The 15,325-nt window shown below is 34.9% G+C and overlaps 1 protein-coding gene across 1 annotated transcript in view; it reads left to right on the top strand.

The window, feature by feature from the left end:
• Positions 1 to 15,325, top strand: part of LOC149920311 (contactin-5-like) — a 93,506-nt gene that overhangs the window by 51,077 nt on the left and 27,104 nt on the right. The window contains exon 5 of the mRNA XM_090146864.1: positions 7,059 to 7,262. Coding sequence (XP_090002990.1) covers positions 7,059 to 7,262 — 204 coding nt within the window. The remainder of the gene's footprint in view (positions 1 to 7,058; positions 7,263 to 15,325) is intronic.

Below are 15,325 nucleotides of genomic sequence, written 5' to 3'. Positions count from 1 at the left end.
ATATGAGGGCATTACAAAGCAATAAACAAATTACCTTCATTAAATATTTTCTTGGAGGATTAATGAGCACTGATAATAAGTCACAGCAGCACAAAGAAATGCACTAAATTTATTTATCTTGTTCTGGTGGGAGGCAGGAGGATCAACCCATAGTTATTCATTATAGCTACAAAGAAGCCTTCAACATTTTCTCTGAAATGTGAAATGTATTCCATCATTAGAAAGTGCAGCAAGTTGCACCCTTATTCTGTCGTTGGTACACTGATGATATCAAGTGTGGTGATGGTGGTTAAAAATGGACTTGAGATGAAATAAGGTTTTGTATTTTCAACAGGAGAAATCTATGCTTTTTTTCCTGATCTTTTTTTTTTTTTTTTTTCTTTTTTAGACTGAGTTTTTCTGAATGGTAAAGAAGCTATCATGCAAACTTCATGGTTCATATTTATGTACAGCAAATTCAGCCCCTAATCTGGAGTGAATTGTTTGTTCTTTTTGGTTGGAAGTGGAGATTTAGTTTTTTGTTTGTAGGTTTGATTGTTTGCTTGCTTGTTTTACTGTTGTAGTTGTTGTTTTTTTTATATAATTTAGAAACAGAGAATAATCAGCTTCTTCACAGTTCCTGAAACTCCTAGATCACATCAGACTTTGGCTGTTATCAGTACTATTTATTTGCCAGGTAGTACCATCTTGTGGGATTGGGGTATTCAAGGGAAACTTTAAATGTAAGATAAATATATTTTCCCAACAGGACACCAGAGGAGATAGTATATCTCTTACCACACTGCAAAAAAAGAATACATAAATCAGATTTCTTTCTTTTGCAAACACTGTAATTGCACAAAAGTGCAGTTGTGAAATGTGCATTTTCATGCTTTACCTTTGAAGATGCAATAATTAGTCATTACATGAAATCTACACTTAGGTTCTAGGTATATTTAAGAGAATTTCTATAGCAACTATTATATCTTCAATGTTTGAAGGAAAGAAGAAGCATTTCTCAGAAGAGAAGGCATGAAATAAATCTGGGAAACAATCATATGCTAACAAAAAAAAGGAGTGAATATTTGGTGATACCTGAAGGCCTCGGCCAAAGCACTTGTTAAAATACTTAGACTTATTTCTCACTGTACCTCAATGACAGAAAGACTTCAGCATTACCAAATAACTGGCGCTTTTTTTTTTTTTTTTTTTTTTTTTTTTTTTGCATCAGAATGATGTGTCCAGAAACATCACAAAGCACTAACAAAAATGCTGAGATGCCAGTGCTCCATCTTCACCCCTTATGAGAAATATGTAACATTTTGACAGTTTAGGAATTAGTGTTGTGAAACAGAGAAAATAGATCTACTAAATTGTTTAAGAAATGATAGCAAAGAAAATTTCACACCATACAATACAATAAATTCCTTTTGACAGGAGATAGATGTGCTTTTCTCACTACTTCATCACCAAACGACCTAGATTTTCACTTACATAGCTCACTGAAAAGTCCTTAATAAAACAGAAACAACTTGGGTATTTGAAAGGCATTCCTAATGACCTTCAGAGAACAGACACAGAACTCCTCAGAAACATACTTTTGTAAACAAGGCCAATCATTCATAAAAGAAAATACCAGCTTTGCTGCTGCCAAAATGATTTAAATAATTTCCACTCCAAGATTTTGCATATAACAGAACTTGCCAGAAGATGACTTATCCAGCCCAAGTCACAGAAGAATGTCAGTTTACAATTGTCTCTATAGTTCATAATTTCTTTTTAATTCTCTGTGTTACTGTGTGCTTTGATGAATAGTCTATAAACAAAAGTTTGTTTTTTTGTGTGTGTTGGCAGTCAACTACAATTTCCAGGAGGGACTCTGAATCATCTTTGTAATTTTGACATCGGTGTTGTATAAAACATAAGAAAAATGGCCATAAAAATAAAAAATGTGCTCAGCATATATTTTTTTACAATACTCTATACTTCTGTATACTGCAGTTTCTTATTTCACCTTTTTCTTTTGGTATTGAAAGCAAAGTGAGTAGAGCATGGAGACAACTTTTACTCAGCTTTATACAAGTTTTTTTCTCAAAAAGAGTTGATTTCAGATGGCTCATCTCTAGAATCATTACTTCACAATCTTACAGTCATAGCTTTCTTTATTTAGATTTTGGCAGAACTCATTTAGCTTTAAAATGTTCCCAAAATCATCATTATTTGCCTGTCAGACTTGTGATGCATTTCTGAAATTTAATGTCCTATTGAAAAGTTAATGCAGTGAAAGTTGTGCTCTATGCTTAATCAAACAATACTAGTTCTAAAATCTTTTTAGCAAATTATTACAGGAAAATACAACCTTGAAGTTTACTAGCTGTAGCAATCTGTATACAAATTGAACTAATGTCTTCTTAGTTTTTGGCATCTTCTTGGTTTGGCATTCACTCATCAATTTACCATTTCATAAAATGAAATTGGGATTTTAGATGATGTATAAATGCGAGGCCTTTCATGTAATTTACACCTACACCTACAATGAACAGCTGTGGTACTTGTGATACATAACTATTTGCTGTTGTTCTAGAATTTTAGTGTGTGCTTATACTATGAATAACAGAAGAAATATCAGTCTTACAGAATTTTGACTCTCCATCATCTATTAGTTGCTTTTAAGTGTCATAATTATGAGAGTATTCAATTATGCATGCTACTGATGGGCAAAAAAAGAAAAAAAAAGAAAAAAAACCCAACAGTAAATGATTCCCATGACTGGGAATCCTTCATATGCAACCCTGTCATTTAAGAACCCTAAATTTTAATTTTTCTGGGATGTAAACACGGAACCCAGTTCCAGAATATGAAAACCAGTGTGTTTTTTCTTCTCTACCATGGCTTAAAATTTAGAAGTAGAGGGATTTGTTCAATGGATCAACATCAAGGTACACACATTTTCCCATAATTGAAGTAGTTCTTTTAACAACTTTTTGTAAAATCACTTCTGTGAGGTCATCCATCTATTTCTGTCAGTTAAGATCTCTTGAGTCACCAAATCTCAAGCTAACTGTAGTTGTTTCTAATTGTTCTGCATAGCATACATTGGAAATTTCAGAGTTTCCCTGGGATAAAGGTATTTCCACTGAAATCTATGCATAATGTATGGACATAACCTTCCAAATTATATCTAAGAATGTGCCGAACTCATTAGATACGTCCAAGAGAAATTTCATAAGGTCAGATCATTTCAAAAGCATCCAAAATCCTTTGAGTATTTGAAAGTGTATTCCCACTTTCCCTTATAAATGAAAGTAGTAGCCATTACTTCAGAGCCAATAGGCTGATAAAAACAAGTCAAACTGTCATCATTTTTTTTGTCTGTGCTTTGGATTTTGGTAGGAATACAAATGCTGTGCACAAATAAAAGTGATAACTGAAGTTTAATAGCATAAATTGTTTGAATTTTAGATTCAGCAGAAATTCTGTTGCTTTTTACAAACTTGAAAAGTGAGCCCGCATCATCTTAATGACATTCAACAAGGCTAAATGTGTTAGGACAATCTCAAATATGTGTACAGACTGGGAGAAGGACTCATTGAGAAGTAGTTCTGCTGAGAAAGACTTAGAAGTTCTGATGAATGAAAAACTGGACATGAGCCAAAGTGTGTTCTTGCAGACTGGAAGACCTGGTCTGCTTTGAAAGAGGGGTGACCAGAAGGCTGAGGGGGGTGATTGTCCCCCTCTACTCTGCCCTCATGAGACCCCATCGGGAGTACTGCATCCAGATCTGGGATCCTCAGTACAAGAAGGATGTTGAAGGGGCACTACAATGATCAGAGGGCTGGAGTACCTCTCCTACAAAGACAGACTGAGGGAGCTGGGCTTGTTAAGCCTTGAAAAGAGAAGGCTCTGGGAAGATCTCATTGCAGACTTACAGTACTTAAAACATAACCAGGAGGGAGACAGACTTTGCATAGCCAGATAGTGCTATTATAAGAGGGAATGGTTTTAAATGAGTGGTTTTAAACTAATGGTTTTAAAAGAGTGGAGATTTAGGTTAGATTTTTGGAAGAAATTCTTTACTTAGAAAGTGGTGAGACATAGGATCAGATTGTCCATGGAAGCTGTGGGTGCCCCATGTGTTCTAAGGCTAGATTAGATGGGACCCTGAGAAATCTTATACAGTGCTTGAATTAGTGGTTAACAATTCTGGCCATGTCAGGGTGGTTAGAATTGGATGATCTTTAAGATCCTTTCCATCCCATCCTATGATTCTTTGATGTTTTTCTCAATCTTCTGTTCCAGTACGCATTCACTCACCATTCATTTTTACAAGCAAAAATCATCTGGAAGTTGACAAAATGACAGCATCTTTACAGACTCAGCATCAGCAAAAACTACGTCTTTTCTTTCATTGGAACTACAAAACTTCATTGCTTAAATCCATTTCCTAGTAGTAGTTCTAATTTATTAATGAATAATTCACAGTGTGTGTATTTTTAGGGTACAAATGTAGAAAATTCCGTAGGAACTGCCACTGAACCTAGAATGATGACAACTTTATATTTTGTCTGAACTACTTTTAAGCCAGAGTAATTAGTGAGACTGACTGATTGTTTTTTACTTGAATTGGTAACAGGTGGCTTCAATTAAAAATCTATGCATTTTCCTTGAGCTCTTATATTCATCATCAGTTTGTTGAATTTCATGCTACCGTAAATCATTTCTGCAAGATAAGTCTTCAGAGCAAAATGTAGCAAGGAAATTTTCAGACAGAAATATTTTTGGCTAATTGGTATTTTGCCTGAAACACAGAAGCAGAGAAAGGAAATTTTGAACATTCAGAGAACCCAATGTGAGCCCTAAATTCCTCAGGGTCCCATGTAGCTACTCAGAATAGTAATTAAATTTGCAATTCTCTGTTTTGCAAAAATCTTCCCCAACCTTGTGATGAATTTGTTTAGTCTTTTAACATAGCATTTTCACTATCAATTTTTAATGAAAAAATTTTTGACTGGCTTCAAAACTGAATTGAACTTCTTCAAAACCAAACCTGAATATCCTGCATCTACACATGACTTACACTGCTGGCTCATGTTGGCTGAAAAACTCATGTTTTTCTATTTGTTCTTGTCAAATGAAATTTCTAATGCTCTTGAAGCTGTTAGAGTCAATCTGGATACATGGCTGTGGTGTATATTTTGCGACTTTTTGTACCATGAACAGCTATGCTAGTTCTTGTCACAGAGTTAACTAGATCAATCTATGCCCGTGACAGAAGGCAGTAGGCCCTTGCCCCCCACCCCTCCCCTGGCCCTACAGAATGGGGAGGAAGGAAGGGAGGAAAAAAAAACAGCAGCAACAATCTATGGAGGTAAACTTTTTTACTAACTATGATATTGGAATGCAAGATAACACAATATAATACAATCTAATTGAAATTGAGACTAATAAATCAAATAAGATAGAAGAGAGAGAGTTCCTGAGACCGAGTCAAACCTGAAAAGCTTGGAACAGCTAGGAAAGCACCCTCCAGCACCCACTGCCAGGCAGTAAGAGACCACCCCACCCGGAAGGGTCAGATCCCATGGCTTCCGTAATGTATAGGGATAGGTACCTGGAATAGGAGCATTAACACTTTAATTCCAGTACATGATGTTTTGATGTGGAATACTGAAAACAAAAAAAAAAAACATAAAACCATGACAGTTCTTCTTCTATCATTGACAGAGAAAAATGCAAAGAAAAATTGAAATTTTGAGGTGTTTTCAGTTATCTCTTTGACTCTTCCTTTTTCCAGTCAACTTTCTGTCATGAAAAGATTTTGGACATAGCAGAAAATAAATGAATGACAGAACTCAACCAGCAGATGTGAAATTAATATCTTCAGATTGCTACTAAACCCAATAATAATCACCTAAGAAATTTATGTCCAAAAACTTGGAACTTACTGTACCAGAGGAGCAGCCTGCATCTTGGGGAAGTGGGAGGGATTCTGCATACCTGAGCTTTTCTAATCTTGGAGTTATAACTTTTAAAGCTATCATAGCAAGTGATTACAGAAGAGAATGTCTCATAAGTGCTGTGTATATAGTGAAGAATTTATTTATTTTTTAGAAAGTAAGCTAAATTGGAAAAAATAAGAGAACAACATGTAGAAAAAGTAGAAAAAGGCTTGCAAGTCTAATTTGTAGAATTTTCACCCTGCAAGGGCTAAATCAGAATCTCATTATTTTTATTGATATTTTTTTAATGCAAATACTTTTATGCATTTAGACTTGTAATAAATCATGATATAATTTCATACAGAATTTTTTTTTCTTAATTATTTTAAGTATAATGGAAAAAATATATACTTCTCAAGTATACAGAATGATTCCAAGGATAAAAATTATAACCAAGGTTTTGATTATTATTTTTAAAATAAATCACATTGATTATTCTTTGATCCATCAGGTTATGAGAAAAAGCACTTGATATCTTTGGCTTAAGGAATTATTGATTGACTATAGGGATTTATGCTTCCTATAGGAAAGATCCTCAAATTCTTCAGATAAGCAGATAAAGAAGATGACAGAAATGTAACAAAGTAATATCACCTGCAAAGAAGGTTTAAGAGCTATTAGATACTGTTGAATTTAAAAACAGATGTTCCGAATAAATACTGTTTATACGCACTTATGAAAAAGTCATGCTCTATAGGAAGCATCGTGTTATATTTCATTGAAAATTTGAACTAGTGGAGAAAATAATTCTTTATATGTTATTTCTGGATTGACCTTGAATAATTAGGAATGAGAATTATCTAATACTGTATGGGTGATATCTGAGTATGTTGAATAATTTAATTATTTCTTCTTAATTTAGTCTGTCCTCTCAGGAAACTTGTGAGCTCAATTCTTTGAAAGAATGAAAAAAATTATCATCACTTCTAAAACAAATAAATAAAAAGTTTTAAAAGGTTTTAGCTCTTGTTTTGTTTTTAGATTATTTAAATAAAGGTAATCAACTTTCCTTTAGTGTATCATAGCAATAAAAATATTTTTTCCATTATAATTTTATCTTATTTTTCTGTTTTCTTTTAGAGATCATCTATAGCTGGGTGTTTAATGAGTTCCCATCTTTTGTGGCAGAAGATAGCAGACGCTTCATCTCCCAGGAGACAGGCAATCTCTACATCTCCAAGGTGCAAAAATCTGATGTTGGCAGCTATATCTGTCTGGTAAAAAACACAGTGACAAATGCCAGAGTTTTGAGTCCTCCTACACCTCTGACACTGAGGAATGATGGTAAGAAAGATGTTGTTGCTGGGTACTACATGGAAGCAAAAATTGTTTAGCTAGTGTAAGAACCATGATTATTTGTTTGTTTTTATTTTCAATATGAGTATGTAAGTATTTCTGAGACCAGCAAGAAAAAGATGTCCATGAAGACAGTCTTTTAAAACATCTCATAGTTGTGGGACTATTTAGATCTCTGAAGTCAGGTGCAGTCTGACACCTCCTGAAGTATTTTGTTTGAAACTCTTACTCCTTTTTGCTATTCTTATGCTTTATCACTGACACAGAAAAAAATTCCTTTCTCAGTAATGTTTGGATCTGTAGGACTCAATACTATTGCCAAATGCAAGTGACTACTGTCATGTTTTGATGCCCTTAGGCACCTGAGATATCCACAGGAGACAGGCAAATATAACAGAGAACATAAAGGACACTCTGCCCTTACAGTCCAGCTGGATGCAAAGAGAGAAATATTGGTGCATCTTGGCTGGTACAAGACATGTGGTTAGAAAACTGAACAGACTCTAATGCTTAAAACATTACTTGATGTTCTGAAGTCTTGTTACCCTTCCAGGCTACAATTCACTGCATTGATTAAGGACTATCAGGAACATCACAATAGAGTTGATTGCAAAGATAGTTAGCTACCCGGATGCTTTAGAATTCCATGAAGGCATGCCACTGCAGTAGAGTTTTTTTGTTTTGTTTTGTTTTTTGTTTTGTTTTGTTTTTTTTTTTTCTGTAATGAAGTACCTAAACATTATTTTCCAAAACTAGCCTTGAAGTTGAAGTAACTCAGTCATTTCCTAAATTCAAAGGAAAACACCTTCCAATAATATTCCCTATGAGGCAGCACAACATCTCAATATAAGTTATGTATATCTCTATTTATATAGCTCCCTGTAGAGAATATTATTTTTTGCTTGTTTGCAAATAGAACATTTATATTTATTTTTTGCTTTCCATCAAAATAATGTTACTTTTGGGAATAAATGTTAATAATTCCATAAGTGCCTATATATTTTTTTTTTCCAGTATGAATTCTAGTTCTTCAGAAATTCATTCCAGCAATTCATGATGTATGAATTCACATTTATATAAATCTGAGAGAGAAAGAAAATCTGAGGCTTTTGTTTTTCTTATAAATTTATCTAGCACTATTCCTGTGCTGTAGAAGCATTATAAATACTGGACATAAGCAGAGATGATTTTTTTTTACAGACTAAATAAAAAAGTATGTTCATAGACTAGAATGGAATTAAGTTAATCTTTATTCATTGTAACTAGGTGGAAAGCTCTGCCTGCCGAATGTGCAGTTTCTGAAAGAAAAAAAGCTGCGTGTTTTACTGCATCATTTCTTACTTTCAATTTTTTTTTGTACAGTACTTATGCTAATTATTACATTGTAGGTGTTTAGTTTTACCAAATGAACAAAGCAAGTCTGATCTCTTCACTATTACTCCTTTGAACATGAAACTAATAATACAAAATCAGCAAAGTTATTTTTAATCAGTTCAAATTATGACATATTGTGATATTTATTATTTATATATTGCTCTATTGCTTACGTATTAGATTTTTTTTCATGTTCTTATTGTGTGCAGTGATTCAATGGATTCAACAAATTCAACTATTCTGTGTTTCTGTGATTAGTTATCCATAATCTATTCTATGGTCACACAACAGAAGAAGGGAAGAGAGTAAGCAAAGATAAAGAATGCAATTGACTTCACTGAGCTAGGAAATAAAATGATGCAAATTTCCTTAAATGTCAAAAGAGTAGTATATACCAGCCTCAAGCAAATTTGCATTTCACTAGTGACTGTCATACAATTGTGATATTACAACCTTCTGACCTGTGCTGGAATGTCAGGGAATGTTTGCATCTAGGTGATATATACCTGCACTCAGGGGAATGGAAATCTTTTCACAAAAATACTCGTATGATAACATTTGTTCCTATGTATCTATGAGGAAGAAAGAGAATAACTTTAAGGCTTTCTGTCAAACTCTGCAAGGATGTAGAAACTTCCTTGGCTTTCATTAATCTTTTATTTCTTTCATGATGAGTCTCAAGGAGAAACTCATTGCTACAGCAATGAGTTTCTCAATCAAAATCTTTTTGGTTCTGTGTAAAGATTCACAAAACAAGTCAGAATTACAATATAGTAAGAAACTCGTATTCTGACTTGTAAAATTATTAAAAATGTGTTACATGCTGAGACAAGCTCAGGAGATTTCTCAGAAATTGACAAGATTATCCAAAAAAGTAAGAATTACTAATAATTTTGCAATTAGAATACTATGTAGTCTGCAAGAGAACGAGATTAACACTCCTACACCATCTGACTAAGATCAGGAACTTCACTCAAAGTTCTTAGGCAAATACTCTTGACCACTGAGCAGTGGAATGTGTATCTTTTGCTAATAAAATAATGGCAAGAATAAATCAGTGCCTAACCTTTCTCCTGAGTGTAGGAAATCTTTGGATTTTGTTTTCTCTCTAGCATTCTAATGATGTTTAAGTCAGAAATCTTATATTCTTCAGTAACTACTGCCTTAAAAGCTTATCAGTCATTTATTAAACTATACCTTCTAACTTGCTTGATTCAAAGTAGGTTTCTGAAGTTAAAGAGCTATTACTTAAACAGTTTTAAAAAAACGCAAGTCACTTCAGCTGAAAGGATTGAAGGGACCATTATGGAAGTTTATGCTCTGGGAGCTTCAAGAGTGTAGTTAGTATCTGGAAGATTAATGGAACACTACACAGCAGAAGTAAAGTGATATGTGATGATTTCTCGGCAGTTTGATTTTTTTCCCATGAAATAATAAAAAAAAAAAATTCTTGTATGGATACAGTTATAAACTCAGAATTTCTCTGCAAAGTCATGGACGGGAAGGAAAAATGAAAAGGCAGAGCAGTCCTTTCTGAAGTGGTAATGATTGTTTGATATCCTATTTATAGCTTGTTCGGTTGTGCTTAGCTATAGAAAAGACTGACAATGAGAAACCAATCTTAGTATTTTATTCGTGTTTCCATTTCCATTAAATGTCCTACAGGGGATAATGTAAACTGTTTTAGCTATATTAATACCTGTAAATGTTTTCAATTCTACTTCATCTGTTCCTGCGGCATGTGAACACCTCACAATCAATGTTTATCAACTTACTGTGATTTAGTGAATTATGTCATCTCTTCTGTTTGATGAAGACAATACTGTATCCAATGGTGCATAGGACAGTTTGGGTAGCAAAAATTGAACTCAAGTCAAAGATTTGCCTCTAAGTCAGAGCAACCTTTACAAATTAAAATTCATTTTATGTAGATTGCAAGATTGTCAGAAAGGAGGTGTTTTCTGGGGAAGGTAGAACTTAGGAGATCACATGATCTCTGTGATCCTACATTGCATTTTTATTCTGTGTTGATCAGTTTCATTTATTGCTGTATTTTGTGCTTGATAGCTGAAACTAAAACATGACAGAAAATTTTTTATGGCCGTAACCAAACATCATGTGTATGTCTGACAGATACATTCTAGTTAACATAGCTCAAGGACTCAGTATTTCCTAAAAATTCAAGTTTCTTTTAGTGCCTGATGCAAATTAACAAAGATCTTGAGAAAAAGAAAATGATGATTGTTTTAATACTGACTGATAGTGACCAAACAGAAACTGGGTAAGATAAGCAGCCTGAAGACACTACAGTCACAGCAAAGCAATAATATTGTAACATGGAAAGGTAAGACCTTCATAATTCCCTTGAAGTTTATGTAAATATGATGACCTCTTTGGTCTCAAAGATCATAAATAATTAGGATAAAAAATATCCCTTTGCAATAATAGACTTTTGTTTCCTAATTTTTACAAAGAGCATTGATGTCTTACAGACAATCACTTCATAATTTCTCTGCATTTTCTGCCAGTCGCTGCAGGCAAGTTTCATGCTAATGCAACAAAACCCAGGAGAACAGATCATGATACAAAATACTAGCAGATCAGCATTTCATTAGGAGTGAAATGACATGACTTGCAAATAGCACTTAGTACTTGAAGAGATTGCACCTAATAAAGATCATAAATAATAGTAAGTTAAAAACATAAGATTTTAAAGATCATGTTATCCCTCAGATGTGTTCATATTTAATAGCATAAGACACTTTAACACAATTATTTTTGGAAACAAAGTCTTAGAATAAAACTTAAAAAATCATCAAAACACAAACCTCTCAGCTTGTCTACATAATCAACAGATGGCTTGGTCATATATAATGAAGTACACTCTGAAAAAGTATATGACTCCATCATACAAGCTATATGAATTATTTTAAGCAGTGGTTATCACAAGACAACTTGAGGTTCCCATAGCTGAAGTTTTAGAAGAAGTTTTAGAAGAAATACAGACATTTAAATCAATAATATTAAATCACTAGTACTAAAGCCATACATACAGTAGTCTAAAATCGGTTGGGATGTACAATTTTTGTTTTCTTGGCTGCAGCTTTTGAAAGTGGCCTAGAAAAACAGTGTAGATTTTTAAACAGGACTTAAGGAATATCCAAGGATCTATAGACTAGTTAGTGTGGATTCTGTATGTTTTGAGAGAAAATATATTTTAAAAGTGCAATTAGTAGAATCATGGAATCATAGGATGGCTTGAGTAGGAATGGACCTTAAAGACTGTATAGTTCCAACCTCTCCACCACAGGCACGAGTACCTTCCACTAGATCATAGGTTGCCCAAAGACCCCTCCAACCTGGCCTTCATAGAATCATAGAATCATAGAATCATAGAATCATAGAACCAAACACAGAATGGCCTGGATTGGAAAATACACTAAAGTTCATTTAGTTCCAATTCCCCTTCTATAGGCAAGGCTGCCATTCACTAGATCAGGCTGCCCAGTATCCATCCAAATTGGCCTTGAATGCCTCCAAAGATGGAGCATTCACTACCTCTACTGTCTGAGTAAAAAATGTCTTCCTAATATCTATCCTAAATCTTCCCGTTTTTAGTTTAAAGCCATTCACCTATGTTCCATCACAATCAGACCATGTAAAAAGTCAGTCTCCCTCTTGCTTGTAAGCTCCCTTCAAGTACTGGGAGGCCTCAGTGAGGTCTCCCAGGAGCCTTCTCTTCTCCAAGCTGAACAAGTGCATTTCCCACAGCCTTTCCTCATAGTTATGCTTCTTTGATTGTATTTGTTGCCCTCAGGTCATGCTTAACCAGTCTGGTGGCCTTCTATGATGGAGTGACAGCATTGGTGGACAAGGAAAAGGTGACCAATGTCATTTACCTGGAACAAGGCCTTTGACATGGTCCCCTACCACATCCTTATCTCCAAATTGGAGGGATGTGGATTTGATGGGTGGACCACTTGATGGATAAGAAATTGGTTAAAAGGCCACAGACAGAGGGTGGTCATCAATGGTTCTGTGTCCAGGTGGAGGCCGGTAACGAGCAGTGTCCCCCAGAGGTCTGTCTTGGGACCAGTACATCTTTATCAATGATATCAATGATGGAATCAAGTGCACCCTCAGCAAGTTTGCTGATGTCACCAAGCTGAGTGGTGCGGTTGACACAGTGGAAGGAAGGGATGCCATTCAGAGGGACCTCGAGAGGCTAGAAAGGTGGTCCTGGGTGAACCTGATGAGGTTCAACACGGCAAAGTGCAGAGTTTTGCACTTGGGCCGAAGACATCCCAGGCATCCATATAGACTGGTGTTCAAGGCCAGGTTGGATGGGGCTCTGGACAGCCTAGTCTAGAATTACATGTGGAGGTTGGTGGCCCTGCACGTGGCAGGAGGATTGGAGATTCATGATCCTTGAGATCCCTTCCAACCTTGGCCAGTCTGTGATTCTGTGTGATTCTGTGAACCAACAGCTCTGCATCCATCCTGTACAGGAGGCCCCAAATCTGGACTCAGTACTTGAGCTGGGGGAACCCAGCATATTTTTTGGCCTTCCAGGCTGCAAGAGGTCCCCCATCAAAACTAGTTTAAACCCTTAACATTCATCATAAGATGCAGTAGGTTGAGTGCCCCTGCTAACGCTTTATCCCTCTAACTTAGCGATGCTGTCCTGCACCATGTCATGGGCAAGTTTGCTATCAACACCTTCCCTCTTCAAACCTAATTTAAATCCCTGACAGTGAGCCTGTCAGGAATCCTGGGCCAGAATTCTGATTTTCTCCTGTGACCTAGATGGATCCTATCAGCAGCCATTTTCATGCCAGGCACTGATTAAGCCACCGCACAGTCATTCATATAGATAGATAGATAGATAGATAGATAGGGGAAAAAAAAAAAAAGGACAAGAAAAAGGAAAGAAATTGTAAAATCACCAGGAGTATAATTAAATGATGAAATTTATTGCTACAGTATGAGAGAGTGGGGACAATTTTTTAATGACAGATTAGGGTAGAAATGATTTCAGTTCAGGCTAGAGAAAATGTTAATTGACTAAATTTGGCTGATATCCTGACTGTATTTGAATACCCAGGGCACAAAGTTTAATTTCCTTTTTTCTCCTCAAAAGAAAGAACATATATCAAAATCTTTTAACCTTTAATGACATGGCTCAGAATTTGCCTTCTTGTACAAGGCTGAGTATTTCTTTAAGAGTTCGTTAAATTTTGTCAAACCATTGATTTAATCATGATTTTTAGGAAAATAAGTCATAATTGTTACTATATCTAATACTTGCATAACTATGTGTTTGCTTTTTTTTTTTTTTAAAAAAAAAAAAATGAAATCTACCAATTATTTATGAAATAACATTGTTTTGATTTGATACATTTAAACTTTCTAGCTGAACTAACTTAGCTTTTAAAGACATGTTTAAATGCCTATCCATTTGGATGTATTTGCATTTTCAGATGGACAGAAAGATTTTGTTATTTCATAAAATCATATCACAGAATCATAAAATACCCTGGGTTGAAAAAAAAACCTCAAAGATCAGCTAGTTTCAACCTCCCTGTTATGTACAGGGTTGCCAACCACTAGACCAGGCTGCCCAGAGCCATATCCAGCCTGGCCTTGAATGCCTCCGGGGATCGGGCGGGGCATCCACAGCCTTCTTGGGCAACCTGTTCCAGTGTGTCACCACCCTCTGTGTGTAAAACTTCCTCCTAATATCTAATCTAAACCTCCCTGTCTCAGTTTAAGACTATTCCCCCTTGTCCTATCACTATCAACTCCTGTAAGCAGTCTTTTTTGTATGAAAACAAGAGAAAGCTTATCTAAAATATATTTTCAGAAAGCAGAAGCTGAAGTCTTTAATGGGAGATTACAGGCTCATCCTGATTCTTCCTAGCTATAAAATCTCTGTTGTTTGTTAGTTTTTCCACTTGGGAAAAAAAAGAAAAGAAAAGAAAAGAAAAGAAAAGAAAAGAAAAGAAAAGAAAAGAAAAGAAAAGAAAAGAAAAGAAAAGAAAAGAAAAGAAAAGAAAAGAAAAGAAAAGAAAAGAAAAGAAAAGAAAAGAAAAGAAAAGAAAAGAAAAGAAAAGAAAGAAAAGAAAAAAAACAACTCTTCACTCAGTGAATGAAAAAGGCACTTAATAGTAACTAATGAAACGAGGAAATCTGCATATCCAAGTACACAGATAAATACTATAACCACTTAGTTGTATACTAGTTGAATAGTTATTCTTGATGATTTTCACTGATAATTCTATACTGATTTGAGAAATCATGACAAAGTTTAACAGAACTTTTCAAGGGGGAAAATCAAGGGCTTTTTAAATCATTTAATGCAGAAATAGGTACCAATTTGTAGAACTTCATTGTTGTTTTGAACTGGTAAATGAGAGAACAGATCCAACGTTTCTGAAAAAAAGCCCTCACAAAAGTAACCTGTGGAAGCTTGTGGGATGATGGCACAAATAGAGCACAGATCTGATGGAAATTTCCTCTTTCGTAAGGAACATTTGAAGGACTATAATTACACAGTTTACCATTCCGCTTTTTTTTATTATTATTATTATAGCTTGTAGGTTACTTTATTGCCTCTCTCTCAAGCTGGTCCTCTCTCAGTTGCAAATTCCATATTCCATTGCTTTCACGTGCGTCCT

Source organism: Phasianus colchicus, chromosome 1 (genome assembly GCF_987193195.1).
Source record: "Phasianus colchicus chromosome 1, bPhaCol1.hap1.1, whole genome shotgun sequence".
Taxonomy (NCBI): Eukaryota; Metazoa; Chordata; class Aves; order Galliformes; family Phasianidae; genus Phasianus; species Phasianus colchicus.
This window is presented reverse-complemented; position numbering and strand designations above follow the sequence as displayed.